At 43.7% G+C, this 18,517-nt stretch overlaps 1 protein-coding gene across 1 annotated transcript in view; it reads right to left on the bottom strand.

The window, feature by feature from the left end:
* LOC139390789 (pro-neuregulin-2, membrane-bound isoform-like) overlaps positions 1-18,517 on the bottom strand; it is a 39,034-nt gene that overhangs the window by 9,746 nt on the left and 10,771 nt on the right. The window contains exons 2-5 of the mRNA XM_071138184.1: positions 7,146-7,308; positions 6,843-6,961; positions 6,033-6,153; positions 2,889-2,947 (exon numbers count right to left, since the gene is read on the bottom strand). Of these exons, the coding sequence (XP_070994285.1) occupies positions 2,889-2,947; positions 6,033-6,153; positions 6,843-6,961; positions 7,146-7,308 (462 nt within the window). The remainder of the gene's footprint in view (positions 1-2,888; positions 2,948-6,032; positions 6,154-6,842; positions 6,962-7,145; positions 7,309-18,517) is intronic.

Below are 18,517 nucleotides of genomic sequence, written 5' to 3' on the forward strand. Positions count from 1 at the left end.
ATTGCTGCCAGTAAGACACCTACATCAACCATTTATCGGATCATCAAGAACTTAAAGGAGACCGGTTCAATTGTTGTGAAGAAGGCTTCAGGGCGTCCAAGAAAGTCCAGCAAAGTTGATTCAGCTGCAGGATCCCAAACCACCAGTACAGAGCTTGCTCAGGAATGGCAGCAGGCAGGTGTGAGTGCATCTGCACGCACAGTGAGGCAAAGACTTTTGGAAGATGGGCTGGTGTCAAGAAGGTCAGCAAAGAAGCCACTTCTCTCCAGGAAAAACATCAGGGACAGACTGATATTCTGCAAAAGGTACAGAGATTGGACTGCTGAGGACTGGGGTAAAGTCATTTTCTCTGATGAATCCCCTTTTCGATTGTTTGGGGCATCCGGAAAAAGGCTTCTCCTTGAGAAGACAAGGTGAGCGCTACCATCAGTCCTGTGTCATGCCAACAGTAAAGCATCCTGAGACCATTCATGTGTGGGGTTGCTTCTCAGCCAAGGGAGTGGGCTCACTCACAATTTTGCCTAAGAACACAGCCATGAATAAAGAATGGTACCAACACATCCTCCGAGAGCAACTTCTCCCAACCATTCAGGAACAGTTTGGTGACAAACAATGCCTTTTCCAGCATGATGGAGCACCTTGCCATAAGGCAAAAGTGATAACTAAGTGGCTCGGGGAACAAAACATTGATATTTTGGGTCCATGGCCAGGAAACTCCCCAGCCCTGAATCCCATTGAGAACTTGTGGTCAATCCTCAAGAGGCGGGTGGACAAACAAAAACCCACAAATTCTGACAAACTCCAAGCATTGATTATGCAAGAATGGGCTGCCATCAGTCAGGATGTGGCCCAGAAGTTAAATGACAGCATGCCAGGGCAGATTGCAGAGGTCTTGAAAAAGAAGGCTCAACACTGCAAATATTGACTCTTTGCATCAACTTAATGTAATTGTCAATAAAAGCTTGTAATTATACTTCAGTATTCCATAGTAACATCTGACAAAAATATTTAAAGAGACTGAAGCAGCAAACTGTGTGGTAATTAATATTTGTTAGCTAACCCTTCCATAACCCTTTAACCTAACTCCTAACCTTAACCATAACCCTAACCCTTTAACCTAACTCCTAACCTTAACCATAACCCTAACCCTTTAACCTAACTCCTAACCCTAACCCTAACCTTAACCCTTTAACCTAACTCCTAACCTTAACCATAACCCTAACCCTTTAACCTAACTCCTAACCTTAACCCTTTAACCTAACTCCTAACCTTAACCCTTTAACCTAACTCCTAACCTTAACCATAACCCTAACCCTTTAACCTAACTCCTAACCCTAACCCTAACCTTAACCCTTTAACCTAACTCCTAACCTTAACCATAACCCTAACCCTTTAACCTAACTCCTAACCCTAACCTTAACCCTTTAACCTAACTCCTAACCTTAACCATAACCCTAACCCTTTAACCTAACTCCTAACCTTAACCATAACCCTAACCACTAGACTAGCTAACATTAGCCAACTAGCTAACCTTATCATTAGCCAACTAGCTAACGTTAGCCACAACACATTGGAATTCGTAACATATCTCATGTTTTGCAAATTCGTCTACATATTGTATAAATTGTAATTCGTAACATATCATACAAAATTGATTATGGACATCCACAAAGGTATACATATTGTACGAAACGTAACATATCAGACTAATTGAAGTGTCCCGGATTTACGTTACATCTACCCCTGAGTCCATGTTGCATAGAAAAGACTGATCATTGCAGGATTAACTAAATATAATATATATGTACTGCAAATAGTAGGTATTATATATATATTCATATTGTACTCCCATTAGGGAAGAATGATGACAAACTAGTTCAAAGTGCTTGACTCCCAGCTACTATACTCACTGTACTATACTTCCAAAGAACTGGTCACACAGGTAAACAGGACGTTGATAGGGCAAACAAACCAGACATTTGAATGATTTGAATATCAGAACTGATTTAGGATGAGCTCTCAGGAAATATTATGACAATGGGTTATCAGTTGCCCATCTGCAGCAGTACTACTTCGAGTCAGAACATCACAGATAACTACAGGTCTTCGCATCAAGCATTGCATCAAGCCATCCAAGCTGCATATCAGGTGCACCCTGTAAATTACATTCACTGTATCATTATCCAATCTCTACTGCAGCATACTGTGTAGCACATGATCAGGAGGGCATGCATAGGGACCATGTGTTGACTCTCTGGTGTGTGTCTCTGCATGCACCACTATTATCCATTATTAAGGGGTCTACTGGTTAACTCACTCTGTGTAGGACATATAGTGCAGCAGAGGAAGGTGAGAGGAATGGCAACAGGAAAGGGATGGACATAGAGGCATGCACTTACACACACAAACACACACACACACACACACACACAGACAGGCAGACAGACAGACAGACAGACAGACAGACAGACAGGCAGGCAGGCAGGCAGGCAGGCAGGCAGGCAGACAGACAGACAGACAGACAGACAGGCAGACAGGCAGACAGACAGACAGACAGACAGACAGGCAGACAGGCAGACAGACAGGCAGCAGACAGACAGACAGGCAGACAGACAGACAGACAGACAGACAGACAGACAGACAGGCAGACAGGCAGACAGACAGACAGGCAGGCAGGCAGACAGGCAGACAGACAGACAGACAGACAGACAGACAGACAGACAGACAGACAGGCAGGCAGACAGGCAGACAGACAGACAGACAGACAGACAGACAGACAGACAGACAGGCAGACAGACAGACAGACAGACAGACAGACAGACAGACAGACAGACAGACAGACAGACAGACAGACAGACAGACAGACAGGCAGGAGGAAATGAACATACTATAAAAACCTGCCATGACGGATTTTTGACAGCGATCACCTGTATAGTCATTTGGACACCTGATGGGGGAAACAAGCCACAGAAGGAGAGGACGGAGGGAGGGAGGAGAAAATAGTAGGTTGAGAGATGGAAGAGGGAGTACATATTAGAGGAGGGAGGGAGGGAGAGAGGGAGGGAAGGAGGGAGAGACACAAGAGAGCAGAGAACATGGAGTTAGAAACAGAGCACAACCTAACAGTATGTGACAGAGATACAGAGAGTGCTATCAAAGACAGTACAGTATGAAGATATGTAGAAATGGCTTCTCCAATAGAAATCCCCGATCACACTTGTAGGCGATGTCATGGCGACGTTAGCTAGCATAGCTCATTGGGTTTAACGTTTGTGTCTCGCTGAACTGCGCATGTGCAGACCATCAAATAAAACTCCTTTGACATAAAGTTGTTTTTGACAAAAATAAAAAAGTGTCAGTTGGTAACTTTCACGAGGTTGTAGTAATGGCAGGTTCAGGTTGTGCCGTTAGAATACGGGAATATTAACAACAAAGGACACATTTTTCACTTCTCCCATTGACTTGCCAAACCCCAAAACCCAATCTAGTCTGTCTGGTCTGCTTTGCGACGTGTTTCCGGAAGTATCAAAAACACCCCCTAGACATAACTGCGGGACAGGGTTTGTTTCCCAAGATGCACTTTCATAGAGGTTGGGCTTGGAAAACTGCAAAGGCTAAGTCTGTAAGGAAGCCCCCCTTTGCTGAAGGACCTCATTGACATCTAGGAGAGAAAGGTGGGGGATTGGAGTACACAGGGGATGTCCAAGTTCTCACACTTACCGTACTGTAACTACACAGCAACTACACTGTAATTACAGTGTGAGTCCAGGCAGCATAATTCTCCTTAACACATACATATCCTGATTCCTGATTTTATAAAACAGCATTCAGTTCAACTAGTCTCACAGGGTCTGCATATTTATAAAATGCATAAAACTGCACAGGATATATTTTTTCCTCATAAAGTACCAAAGACACAACATCAATGTGCATTTTGGATCAATTAAAGCAAAAATCTCACTCAGCAATTTCCCATGCAGTTATAAATAGATTAGAAGCAAAGTGTGGATCTGAGACACTTGAGGCAGCATGCAGACTAGCAGATCCTCTCTCTATCTCTATCTCTCTCTCTACCTCCTCTCTCTCCCTCCTCTCTCTCTCTCTCTCTCTCTCTCACCCTCCCTCCTCACTTCCTCTCAACCCTTTTATCTCCCTCTCTCTCTCCATCTATCTCCCCTTTTTCTCTCACTATTCTTCTCGCACCCTATCAATATCCTGCTATCTCCATCTCTCCCTCTTTCTCATCTCCCCACTCTCTCTCTCTTCCCCTCTTTTTGTCAGCCTTGAGAACAAGCTAAAGAAAAACAGCCTCCACTCATCTCCACAGAGGGATAAACCAGCACTCATCTGAATGATGTCATTCCTCCATTTCATTATCTTGTTCTGTCTCTCTGATGCTGAAGGGGGATTGGAGGGAAAGGGATTTGTCTGAGGACTGCTAACCTCTAACATAGAATGCCAGTGTCACATCATAGCCAGGCTAGTCTGCTTTGTTAATTCAGAACTGCGCTGATCTGTCTAAACAGACTGGCATCTTGGCTCAGAGAGAACACAACATAGCTCTAACTCTGTGTTTCTCTACATGCAGCTCTGTCACAACATCTAGCACTGTCCCTCTCCACACAACTCAGACACACAACTCACGATCAGGAAGAACTACCCTTAATTCACCGGCGACATGGCTGAAAACACATCAAACTCCCACGGCCTGACAGAGTAGTGTTCTGTGTAGGTACCAGCCAGCCAGCACCCAAACACCTCATAAGGTTGCAGATCTTTTGTTAGGCTGTCTGTCACAGTATGTAACAGAACAAGGTATAACTAGTTGTTAGGCTGTCTGTCACAGTATGTAACAGAACAAGGTATAACTAGTTGTTAGGCTGTCTGTCACAGTATGTAACAGAACAAGGTATAACTAGTTGTTAGGCTGTCTGTCACAGTATGTAACAGAACAAGGTATAACTAGTTGTTAGGCTGTCTGTCACAGTATGTAACAGAACAAGGTATAACTAGTTGTTAGGCTGTCTGTCACAGTATGTAACAGAACAAGGTATAACTAGTTGTTAGGCTGTCTGTCACAGTATGTAACAGAACAAGGTATAACTGGTTGTTAGGCTGTCTGTCACAGTATGTAACAGAACAAGGTATAACTAGTTGTTAGGCTGTCTGTCACAGTATGTAACAGAACAAGGTATAACTAGTTGTTAGGCTGTCTGTCACAGTATGTAACAGAACAAGGTATAACTAGTTGTTAGGCTGTCTGTCACAGTATGTAACAGAACAAGGTATAACTAGTTGTTAGGCTGTCTGTCACAGTATGTAACAGAACAAGGTATAACTAGTTGTTAGGCTGTCTGTCACAGTATGTAACAGAACAAGGTATAACTAGTTGTTAGGCTGTCTGTCACAGTATGTAACAGAACAAGGTATAACTAGTTGTTAGGCTGTCTGTCACAGTATGTAACAGAACAAGGTATAACTAGTTGTTAGGCTGTCTGTGGGGCCTTGATGACCTGGGAGAAGTAAATGCATTCCATCCCCATTACCTCAGTGCAGTGCTTGTTTAAAAACATTTTTTTGTGAATGAGCTGTCTGGGAATGAGCTGTCTGGGAATGAGCTGTCTGGGAATGAGCTGTCTGGGAATGAGCTGGATATTTATTAGAGAGAGAGAGAATAATACAGAGAGAAAGAGAGAGGGGAAGAGAGCAAGAGAAAGAAGGAGAAAGAGATGAAGGGGAAGACACCTAGATTTCAAGAAGAGGACAGATCAGAGATAGGGGAAAGATTCATGTTTGTAGAGAGGAAGAGAAACAGAGGGGTGAAGAGAGAAGAATGAGTTTACAATCAACAGGGAAGCATTTTAATGTTGCACCCAGACTAATCCTTGAGAGGATCATTTACAATGAGCTTGATGACACTTGGCATTCTGTGTCTGGAGAAGGAGATTGGCGATTGGGTTAACAGGGTGAACAACACTCAGCTGAAGCCACCAAGTGACAGACACAGCAGGAGGACAGGACCCCTCACTTACTTGCATGACAGTTGGTTTATACCGTGTATGAAATAACAGTCTCCACCGTTGACACAGTACGACTTCTCTGTGTCGTTACAGCGCCGGGCGTGACTCGAGCCTGGAGACAGAGTAGTGGTCACTATGGAGGAGAGAGAGAAAGAGTAGTGGTCACTATGGAGGAGAGAGAGTAAGAGTAGTGGTCACTATGGAGGAGAGAGAGTAAGAGTAGTGGTCACTATGGAGGAGAGAGAGAAAGAGTAGTGGTCACTATGGAGGAGATAGAGTAAGAGTAGTGGTCACTATGGAGGAGAGAGAGTAAGAGTAGTGGTCACTATGGAGGAGAGAGAGTAAGTGTAGTGGTCACTATGGAGGAGAGAGAGTAAGAGTAGTGGTCACTATGGAGGAGATAGAGTAAGAGTAGTGGTCACTATGGAGGAGAGAGAGTAAGAGTAGTGGTCACTATGGAGGAGAGAGAGTAAGAGTAGTGGTCACTATGGAGGAGAGAGAGTAAGAGTAGTGGTCACTATGGAGGAGAGAGAGTAAGAGTAGGGATCAGCAAGGAAGAGGGGGAGCGTGGCGGTAACTAAGGAAAAGAAGGAAAGTGTAGAGGTCACTACGGAGACGGTTAATAAATAGTTACTAAGGAAGAAAGGGAAAGAACGTTGCCATGGTGGATGTCAAGAAAGAGAGAATGAACACGGTGGTAACTAAGGAAGATAGAAAGAGTATGGTGGTTGTCAAGGAAAACAGAGTCTGTGGTAGTTAATGAAGGTGGAAAGAGTGTGAAAGTCATACTGCAGAGTGGGGATGGTGTGTCTGTGGACTCACGGCTCTGGATGCTGATGCCGCTCGTAGTGTTTTCTTGGCCCAGCGTGTTCTCAACCACACACGTGTAGTTCCCAGAATCCTCCAGCCTTGCTCGGTTGATCTGGACCTTGGAATTTTTTCTTCAGAAAATGAGCGAGGGAGAGAGGCGAGAGAGAGAGACACATGGAGTGAGTCTGATTCCTTTGAGTTAATATGAATGGTAGTTCAAAACAGAAACAAGAGTCTATAGAATATTTTTTGGAACCTCTTGCCTTTGCTGTGTGTGAATGTGTGACTGGAGGTTGGCCGGTCTCTGAGACTCACTTATTGGTCTTGATTTTGACGTCTTTTCCCCTCTGGAGCTCTCGGCCATCTTTGTACCACTGGAAGGAGGGGCTGGGGTTCCCTGACGCCTCACACTTGAGATACAGTCTCTCCCCCTCCATTAGAGACTGGCCCCGCATCGGCCGCAACTTAGGGGCCGCAGCTAAGGAGAGAGACACAGAGAGAGAGAGAGAGAGAGAGAAAGAGAGAGAGAGAGAGAGACAGAGAGAGAGAGAGAGAGAGAGAGAGAGAGAGAGAGAGAGAGAGAGAGAGAGAGAGAGAAGAGAGAGAGACACACACACACAGAGAGAGAGAGAGAGAGAGAGAGAGAGAGAGACAGAGAGAGAGAGAGCAAGAGAGAGAGACACACACACACACACAGAGAGAGAGAGAGAATGAGAGAGAGAAAGAGAGAGAGACAGAGAGACAGAGAGACAGAGAGAATGAAATGTCTCTGTTCCTTTAGAACTTTTGTGAGTGTTACAGTTAATTTTTAATTGTTTATTTTACTTTTGTTCATTATCTATTTCACTTGCTTTGGCAATGTAAACATATGTTTCCCATGCCAATAAAGCCCTTTGAAATAAACTGAATTGAGAGAGAGAGAGACAAAGAGAGAGATGGGTAGGGAGAGAGTTAAAAAGAAGGATAGAGGGAAAAGTTAGAAACAAGGCTAACATTATTTGTTCATCAACTGCAGTACCCCAGGTGAACCCTGATCCCAGCTGACGTTTTGACATGGGCTCTTGACACACTCCAAACCACCTCCGTTACAGAGCAGCTCAGTATACACTAACACTGGACTGAATCCTGGAGAGTCAGTTTTCACCTTTCACATTTCTTTGTCTCTTTAAAAAGAGAGGAACGCATTTTGAGGAGTTAAAGCTTTTCTAGCTAGCCTCTGCAGTAGAGCTTTGATAAGGAGTGCTGTGTTTTCCAACCTCGCTCTGCCATCAACTGGCACAGTGTGAATCTCTGGAGACCCTCACTCTCTTCCCTTAAAAATATAACAGCCTGCAACAGTGACATGAGCCAGAGCAGGAGAGCACAAAAGAAGTCCACTATGGAACACCATCTGGGTCTTTGTATGTCCAAAAAGATGCACATCAAATAACACTGTTTGAGCCTGTTGACCAATCAGGACCTGAATATGACTGCACCTCACATAATCATTTAACACGTTCATACATTTTTTACGCAGTTATGCACATTAATTACACTATCAGTCGTATTTGACATGTCACAGCAGTTCACCGATATGTGTACTATGGTGCTGGTAAAGTTTTGTTTAGTGCACCAGACACACTTGGCCAAGCTCTGGGACAGTGCTGGTCATAAAAAAAGGTAGCTAGCTGATGCATGTTAAATTTGTTCTTCCCAAAAAACATAGCAAAACAAGATAATCTGTTTCAGTAGCTATAGTTAGCTAACTAACTATCTAGCTAGGTGTCCTAATCTAAAATATCCCTCATTTATAACACTGTGCTCATTTGATAAATGATTGTCGGCCTATGTGAAGCTAGACACAATAAGAATTAGCCACAATAGTGTAATTTGCGGTTCGCCTTCAAAATAAAAGTCTCCCACTGAAAGTGATGCAAATGAAAACAAATAGCGCCATAATGGAATAGAACATGCTTAACAAGTTTTTAATGTTTTTATATAATTTCAACAAAAGACAATCATTTGTGAATTTGACAAAAATCTGTTTAAATTACCCTGTGGATGTATTTGACTTTAGAATTGCATTGGGGGCATACTTATTTCACTGTATAGCCTTACCTATAGATTGTGGATCAATGACATGGGGTTTCAGTCTACTCAGTGACACCTGTATAAAAGCCCCTTAGATATAAATTTAGAATCCTCTAATGGACATTATATGGATCTACAAGTGTTTATTTTAATGTAGAGATTCCGGTAAACTCTTAGATGTTTCCTTTCATGTGTCCTACCAATTACTATTGGATTATTCACCATGGCAACCACTTGTTAGTGTAAAAAGGAAATGTATCTCTCAGTTCGGTTGGCTTCTGTGGAGATCAGATCGTTTTCATTTGCAGGGATATTTGTGCGTTTTTGACGAAATGTAGTCAGAACAAATACTTTATTTTATAATATTCCTGTTGCTATTGTTACATGTAAATACAATATATTTGTATGTAGAGGGATAACTTTGTTCACCAGTTCTCTTACCATTTTGTACATTTATGTAATTAGCCTACCAGTTGGTTTAACTGTAATGTTAATTCTCTTGAGAGGATTTATGGTGTGTTAATTTTCTCTTATTGTCTATTGTGTATAGATTGCTGCCACTACTGTTTAATGTCATATTGTTTATACATTGTAGTCATTTTATATATATTTGATCCTGTCTTCCTCTGTACACAAACCATATACTCTCATCAATGATTTCATCATTAAACTCCTAGACTGGGCTTCTGTGTCTGTCATTACTCTTTGACTAGAGTGCAGTCCGGTATCAGTTTACTTCCTGTGGCCTATGCACACCGTTTTAACACCTACAGAACATTAGCGTCGTAGCTCTTATTGCGGTACTCTGAAACAACTGTGAAATGACCTACATTTATTGTACCAGTCAATCTACTATGTGTATTTCTTTAAACGACCAGTGTCTTAGACCACTACGCCACTCGAGAGCCAGTTCTAGCCATCCTTTATGGCTAGTTCTAGTCGGGCAGCTTAGTCTCCTATTCAGAGGACCCCCACTTTTTTTAGTGTCTTATAGGTCAAGGTCATGCCAAATACTTATCACCACATCTCGTTCAGCCTATCAGCAGCCTTGATTCCCGGGACTTCAGTTTCAGTTGGTCTATGACCCCAGCACGCAGTGTGGTCAGAAACATGCTTTCCCCATCCTGATGAGCTCTTCCACAGTTTTCCCTCCTGCTGAACTTTTCCTCCTGTGGACTGAATCCCTGTAGGTCTGATGTTTAAGAGTTACCTCTGCTGCAGAGGATAAGTTCATTAGAGTTACCAGCCTCAGAAAATGCAGCCCAAATGAATGCTTCACAGAGTTCAAGTAACAGTCACATTTCAACATCAACTGTTGAAGGGAGGATGTGTGAATGAGGCCTTAATAAGAAGAATAAGAAGATAAGAACAATAAGAAGAAGAGACTTGCTTGGGCCAAGAAAAATGAGCAATGGACTCTAGACCAGTGGATATTTGTCCTTTGGTCTGATGAGTCCACATTTTGGTTCCAACCGCCGTGTCTTTGTGAGACGCGGTGAGGGTGAACGGATGATCTCCACATGTGTATTTCCACCGTAATGCATGGAGGAGGAGGTGTTATGATGAGGGTGAACGGATGATCTCCACATGTGTATTTCCACCGTAATGCATGGAGGAGGAGGTGTTATGGTGTAGGGCTGCTTTGCTGGTGACACTGTCTATGATTTATTTAGAATTCAAGGCACACTTAACCAGCATGGCTCCCACAGCATTCTGCAGCGAAACACCATCCCATCTGGTTTGGGCTTAGTGGGACTATCATTTGTTTTTCAACAGGACAATGACCCAACACACCTCCAGGCTGTGTAAGGGCTATTTGACCAAGAAGGAGAGTGATGGAGTGCTGCATCAGATGACCTGGCCTCCACAATCCCCTGACCTCAACCCAATTGAGATGGTTTGGGATGAGTTGGACCGCAGAGTGAAGGAAAAGGAGCCAACAAATGCTCCGCATAAGACTGTTTTTATTTGACCATTATTTAAATAGGAAAGTCAAGTCACATTACATAACCCGGTCTGGTCAAGCCTCACTGGAGCTAGCTGGTTGCTTATAACATTAGCTTTGGGAAACAAGGTTAGGTAGCTGGCTAGCTAGTTATTTTCATGGGAGAACAAGTGGCTACCTAGCTAATACTTACTCACATGGATTCCTAAATCATTGCTAAGAATATTGAAGAATACTGCAGTTTCTACTGGTCATTGTTTTCAGGCTGCTAGCTAGTATGGTACCACGCTAAAACTAGCTAGCTACCCCAGAAGGTTCTAATAACATTTGTATCAAAGATATTTGTAAACATGTCATGGCCGGTGTTTGCAGACAGTTTGTTTTGACAGCATTGACAGTGCTACTGATCGTAGCGGTGGCGCTTGGCTTGCACGTGCAAATTCAGCACACACAACATTCTACAACAGAATTGTGTTATTTGACATTTCAAATGAAAAGCTAATTTGACGCGTGAAATAGTGTTATTTGATGTGTATCTTTTTTGACTAGAAAAGACCCAAACGGTGTTCCAAAGTCCACTGACAAGAGCCAGAGCAGGGGAGCACAAAGGAAATCCACTGACTAGAGCCAGAGCAGGGGAGCACAAAGGAAATCCACTGACAAGAACTAGAGCAGGGGAGCACAAAGGAAATCCACTGACAAGAACTAGAGCAGGGGAGCACAAAGGAAATCCACTGACAAGAACTAGAGCAGGGGAGCACAAAGGAAATCCACTGACTAGAGCCAGAGCAGGGGAGCACAAAGGAAATCCACTGACAAGAACTAGAGCAGGGGAGCACAAAGGAAATCCACTGACTAGAGCCAGAGCAGGGGAGCACAAAGGAAATCCACTGACTAGAGCCAGAGCAGGGGAGCACAAAGGAAATCTACTGACAAGAACTAAAGCAGGGGAGCACAAAGGAAATCCACTGACTAGAGCCAGAGCAGGGGAGCACAAAGGAAATCCACTGACTAGAGCCAGAGCAGGGGAGCACAAAGGAAATCTACTGACAAGAACTAGAGCAGGGGAGCACAAAGGAAATCCACTGACAAGAACTAGAGCAGGGGAGCACAAAGGAAATCCACTGACAAGAACTAGAGCAGGGGAGCACAAAGGAAATCCACTGACAAGAACTAGAGCAGGGGAGCACAAAGGAAATCCACTGACAAGAACTAGAGCAGGGGAGCACAAAGGAAATCCACTGACTAGAGCCAGAGCAGGGGAGCACAAAGGAAATCCACTGACAAGAACTAGAGCAGGGGAGCACAAAGGAAATCCACTGACTAGAACTAGAGCAGGGGAGCACAAAGGAAATCCACTGACTAGAGCCAGAGCAGGGGAGCACAAAGGAAATCCACTGACAAGAACTAGAGCAGGGGAGCACAAAGGAAATCCACTGACAAGAACTAGAGCAGGGGAGCACAAAGGAAATCCACTGACAAGAACTAGAGCAGGGGAGCACAAAGGAAATCCACTGACAAGAACTAGAGCAGGGGAGTACAAAGGAAATCCACTGACTAGAACTAGAGCAGGGGAGCACAAAGGAAATCCACTGACTAGAACTAGAGCAGGGGAGCACAAAGGAAATCCACTGACTAGAGCCAGAGCAGGGGAGCACAAAGGAAATCCACTGACTAGAGCCAGAGCAGGGGAGCACAAAGGACATCCACTGACAAGAACTAGAGCAGGGGAGCACAAAGGAAATCCACTGACAAGAGACAACAGCAGCATAGTGATTGAATAGCTGCACACATACACACACAAGTGGACATACGCAAGCATGCACATGTACACACGGGAATACACACACACATACAGTCCATCGACAATTCAGAAAAAATCAAGAGCAAACCCTGTTGTTAAAGTGCCCTCCTTATTACATCACCATCTTGCCTTCTCTCTTTCTACAATGATCCCCTCTCTCAATACTACCCTCTCCATAATGATCCTCTCTCTCTCCATACTACTCTCTACATAATGATCCTCTCTCTATACTACCCTCTCCATAATGATCCTCTCTCTATACTACCCTCTACATAATGATCCTCTCTCTCTCTATACTACCCTCTACATAATGATCCTCTCTCTATACTACCCTCTCCATAATGATCCTCTCTCTCTCTATACTACCCTCTACATAATGATCCTCTCTCTATACTACCCTCTCCATAATGATCCTCTCTCTCTATACTACCCTCTCCATAATGATCCTCTCTCTATACAACCCTCTCCATAGTGATCCTCTCTCTATACAACCCTCTCCATAATGATCCTCTCTCTATACTACCCTCTAAATAATGATCCTCTCTCTCTATACTACCCTCTCCATAATGATCCTCTCTCTATACAACCCTCTCCATAGTGATCCTCTCTCTATACTACCCTCTCCATAATGATCCTCTCTCTATACTACCCTCTCCATAATGATCCTCTGTCTATACTACCCTCTCCATAATGATCCTCTCTCTATACTACCCTCTCCATAATGAGACTCTCTCTCTATACTACCCTCTCCATAATGATCCTCTCTCTCTCTATACTACCTTCTCCATAAAGATCATCTCTCTCTCTATACTACCCTCTCCATAATGATCCTCTCTCTCTCTATACTACCCTCTCCATAATGATCCTCTCTCTCTCAATAATACCCTCTACATAATGATCCTCTCTCTCTCAATACTACCCTCTCCATATTGACCCTCTCTCTATACTACCCTGTCCATAATGATCCTCTCTCTCTCTATACTACCCTCTACATAATGACCCTCTCTCTCTATATATACTATCCTCTCCATAATGATCCTCTCTCTCTCTCTCTATACTACCCTCTACATAATGATCCTCTCTCTCTCTCTCTCTCGATACTACCCTCTACATAATGATCCTCTCTCTATACTACCCTCTCCATAATGATCCTCTCTCTCTATACTACCCTCTCCATAATGATCCTCTCTCTATACAACCCTCTCCATAGTGATCCTCTCTCTATACAACCCTCTCCATAATGATCCTCTCTCTATACTACCCTCTACATAATGATCCTCTCTCTATACTACCCTCTACATAATGATCCTCTCTCTATACAACCCTCTCCATAGTGATCCTCTCTCTATACTACCCTCTCCATAATGATCCTCTCTCTCTCTATACTACCCTCTCCATAATGATCCTCTCTCTCTCTATACTACCCTCTCCATAATGATCCTCTCTCTCTCTCTATACTACCCTCTCCATAATGATCTTCTCTCTATACAACCCTCTCCATAATGATCCTCTCTCTATACAACCCTCTCTACATAATGATCCTCTATCTCTCTATACTACCCTCTCCATAATGATCCTCTCTCTATACAACCCCCTCCATAATGATCCTCTCTCTCTATATACTAAACTCTACATAATGATATCCTCTCTATACTATCCTCTACATAATGATCCTCTCTCTCTATTCTAGCCTCTCCATAATAACCCTCTCTCTCTACACTACCCTCTCCATAATGAGCCTCTCTCTCTATACTACCCTCTACATAATGATCCTCTCTCACTCTCTCTCTCTATACTACCCTCTTTATAATGGTCCTCTCTCTCTCAATACTACCCTCTACATAATGATATCTCTCTATACTACCCTCTCAAAAACGATCCTCTCCCTATACTACCTTCTCCATAAAGATCATCTCTCTCTCTATACTACCCTCTCCATAATGATCCTCTCTCTCTCTATACTACCCTCTCCATAATGATCATCTCTCTCTCAATAATACCCTCTACATAATGATCCTCTCTTTCTCAATACTACCCTCTCCATATTGACCCTCTCTCTATACTACCCTCTCCATAATGATCCTCTCTCTCTCTATACTACCCTCTACATAATGACCCTCTCTCTCTCTCTATACTATCCTCTCCATAATGATCCTCTCTCTCTCTCTCTCTATACTACCCTCTACATAATGATCCTCTCTCTCTCTCTCTATACTACCCTCTCCATAATGATCCTCTCTCTCTATACTACCCTCTCCATAAAGAACCTCTCTCCATACTACCCTCTCCATAGTGATCCTCTCTCTCTATACTACCCTCTCCATAATTATCCTCTCTCTATACTACCCTCTCCATAATGATCCTCTCTCTCTATACTACCCTCTCCATAATGATCCTCTCTCTATACTACCCTCTCCATAATGATCCTCTCTCCATACCACCCTCTCCATAATGATCCTCTCTCTCTATACTACCCTCTCCATAATGACCCGCTCTCTCTATACTACCCTCTCCATAATGATCCTCTCTCTCTATACTACCCTCTCCATAATGATCCTCTCTGCATACTACCCTCTCCATAATGATCCTCTCTCTATACTACCCTCTCCATAATGATCCTCTCTCTCTATACTACCCTCTCCATAATGATCCTCTCTCTATACTACCCTCTCCATAATTATACTCTCTCCATACTACCCTCTCCATAATGATCCTCTCTCCATACTACCCTCTCCATAATGATCCTCTCTCTCTATACTACCCTCTCCATAATGATCCTCTCTCTCCATACCACCCTCTCCATAATGATCCTCTCTCTCTATACTACCCTCTCCATAATGATCCTCTCTCTATACTACCCTCTCCATAATTATACTCTCTCCATACTACCCTCTCCATAATGATCCTCTCTCCATACTATCCTCTCCATAATGATCCTCTCTCTATACTACCCTCTACATAATGACCCTCTCTCTCTCTTTATACTATCCTCTCCATAATGATCCTCTCTCTCTCTCTCTCTCTCTCTCTATACTACCCTCTCCATAATGATCCTCTCTCCATACTACCCTCTCCATAATGATCCTCTCTCTCTATACTACCCTCTCCATAATGATCCTCTCTCTCCATACTACCCTCTCCATAATGATCCTCTCTCTCTATACTACCCTCTCCATAATGATCCTCTCTCTATACTACCCTCTCCATATTGATCCTCTCTCTATACTACCCTCTCCATAATGATCCTCTCTCCATACTACCCTCTCCATAATGATCCTCTCTCTCTATACTACCCTCTACATAATGATCCTCTCTCTATACTACCCTCTCCATAATGATCCTCTCTCTCCATACCACACTCTCCATAATGATCCTCTCTCCATACTACCCTCTCCATAAAGATCCTCTCTCCATACTACCCTCTCCATAATGATCCTCTCTCTCTATACTACCCTCTCCATAATGATCCTCTCTCTCTATACTACCCTCTCCATAATGATCCTTTCTCTATACTACCCTCTCCATAATTATACTCTCTCCATACTACCCTCTCCATAATGATCCTCTCTCCATACTACCCTCTCCATAATGATCCTCTCTCTATACTACCCTCTCCATAATGATCCTCTCTCTACTGTCCTCTCCCCTTAAACTGAGCATCTCTCTCTCTCCACATACCATCCTCTCTCTTTCTCTCTAATAATGAATCAAAGACATCTGGGAAATATTGTATACACACTTTACGCACTGTACACAGATGCACACATACACACCTGGCACTGACACACCACCTGCGTGTGTGTATGTGATACCAAACTTGCTGAGCCAAGCCTTCTATATCATTGAGTGATCTGAGGATGCTGCTGTTCGAACACATGGGGCAGGGCCTAGCCGGAATAGAACACAATCTGACCAATCAGACATGACCAGCACTCACAGGCTTCCATCAAGGGGTCCTCTCAAGGTCAGCTGATGCTCACACTGCCTCCCCCCTCCTCCCTCCACTCCGCTCCCCCTCTTCCCCTTCTTCTCTCCCTCCAGAGAAAGGCAGCAACAAAATTGATCCGATTTTTTGGTAAGCGTGATTCAATAACAAAGAGTGATATGAAAGCCAAATCAATTAGGACTGTTCACAGCAGGGTGTGTGTCACAGTGCCGAGCCAACTCATGTTGAGAAACAAAGCACATGGACACATGGAGGGAGGGGATCTATAGACCGGAGTGTGAAGGCGATACCACAGTATATTCATCAGCTATATGTCCTATGTGAAGCAGAATGTTGGTAGTTAATGCTGTGTGTGTTTGGTGAATGTATGAACATATGTTAGGGTTGCGTTCTGCATATATATCTGTGTGTGTGTGTGTGTGTGTGTGTGTGTGTGTGTGTGTGTGTGTGTGTGTGTGTGTGTGTGTGTGTGTGTGTGTGTGTGTGTGTGTGTGTGTGTGTGTGAAAGAGAGAAGCACTTCTATCTCAGTCTCAGATCGGTGTGATTTCTGCAGCAGCACAGCTGTCACCATGGAAACCAGAGCGGGAGAGGGAGTGAGAGAGAGGGAGAGAGAGAGAGAGTGAGGCAGAGAGAGTGAGATGGAGGGAGGCAAGAGAGGGAGAGATGCGCATTAGAGTCCCTCCATGACATGCTCTCTTTGTCTCTGTCTCTCACTCTCTCTGTTTCTCTCTCTCGCTCTCTGTCTCTCACTTTCTCTCTCTCTCTGTCTCTCTCTCTTTCTCTCTCTCTCTCTCTCTCTCTCTCTCTCTCTCTCTCTCTCTCTCTGTTTCTCTCTCTGTCTCTCACTTTATCTCTCTCTCTCTCTCTGTCTCTCTTTCTCTCTCTCACTCTCTCTCTCTCTCTCTCTCTCTCTGTCTCTGTTTCTCTCTCTGTCTCTCACTTTCTCTCTCGCTGTCTCTCTTTCTCTCTCTCTCACTTTCTCTCGCTCTCTGTCTCTCTTTCTCTCTCTCTCGCTCTCTGTATCTGTTTCTCTCTGTCTCTCACTTTCTCTCTCTCTATGTTTCTCTCTCGCTCTGTGTTTCTCTCTCTGTCTCTGTTTCTCTCTCTCTGTCTCTGTTTCTCCCTCTGTCTCTGTTTCTCTCTCTCTGTTTCTTGCTCTCTGTCTCTGTTTCTCTCTCTCTGTCTCTGTTTCTCATTCTCTGTCTCTGTTTCTCTCTCTGTCTCTGTTTCTCTCTCTGTCTCTGTTTCTCTCTCTCTGTCTCTGTTTCTCTCTCTCTGTCTCTGTTTCTCCCTCTGTCTCTGTTTCTCTCTCTCTGTTTCTTGCTCTCTGTCTCTGTTTCTCTCTCTCTGTCTCTGTTTCTCTCTCTCTGTCTCTGTTTCTCACTCTCTGTCTCTGTTTCTCTCTCTGTCTCTGTTTCTCTCTCTGTCTCTGTTTCTCTCTCTGTCTCTGTTTCTCTCTCTCTGTCTCTGTTTCTCTCTCTCTGTCTCTGTTTCTCACTCTCTGTCTCTGTTTCTCTCTCTGTCTCTGTTTCTCTCTCTGTCTCTGTTTCTCTCTCTGTCTCTGTTTCTCTCTCTCTGTCTCTGTTTCTCTCTCTGTCTCTGTTTCTCTCTCTGTCTCTGTTTCTCTCTCTGTGTCTCTGTTTCTCTCTCTGTCTCTGTTTCTCTCTCTGTCTCTGTTTCTCTCTCTGTCTCTTTCTGTGTCTCTCTCTGTCTCTTTCTCTCTCTCTCTCACTTTCTCTCGCTCTCTGTCTCTCTTTCTCTCTCTCTCTCTCTCGCTCTCTGTCTCTGTTTCTCTCTGTCTCTCACTTTCTCTCTCTCTCTGTTTCTCTCTCTCTCTTTCTGTTTCTCTCTCTGTCTCTGTTTCTCTATCTCTGTCTCTGTTTCTCCCTCTGTCTCTGTTTCTCGCTCTCTGTCTTTGTTT

This window comes from Oncorhynchus clarkii, chromosome 31, assembly GCF_045791955.1.
Source record: "Oncorhynchus clarkii lewisi isolate Uvic-CL-2024 chromosome 31, UVic_Ocla_1.0, whole genome shotgun sequence".
Taxonomy (NCBI): domain Eukaryota; kingdom Metazoa; phylum Chordata; class Actinopteri; order Salmoniformes; family Salmonidae; genus Oncorhynchus; species Oncorhynchus clarkii.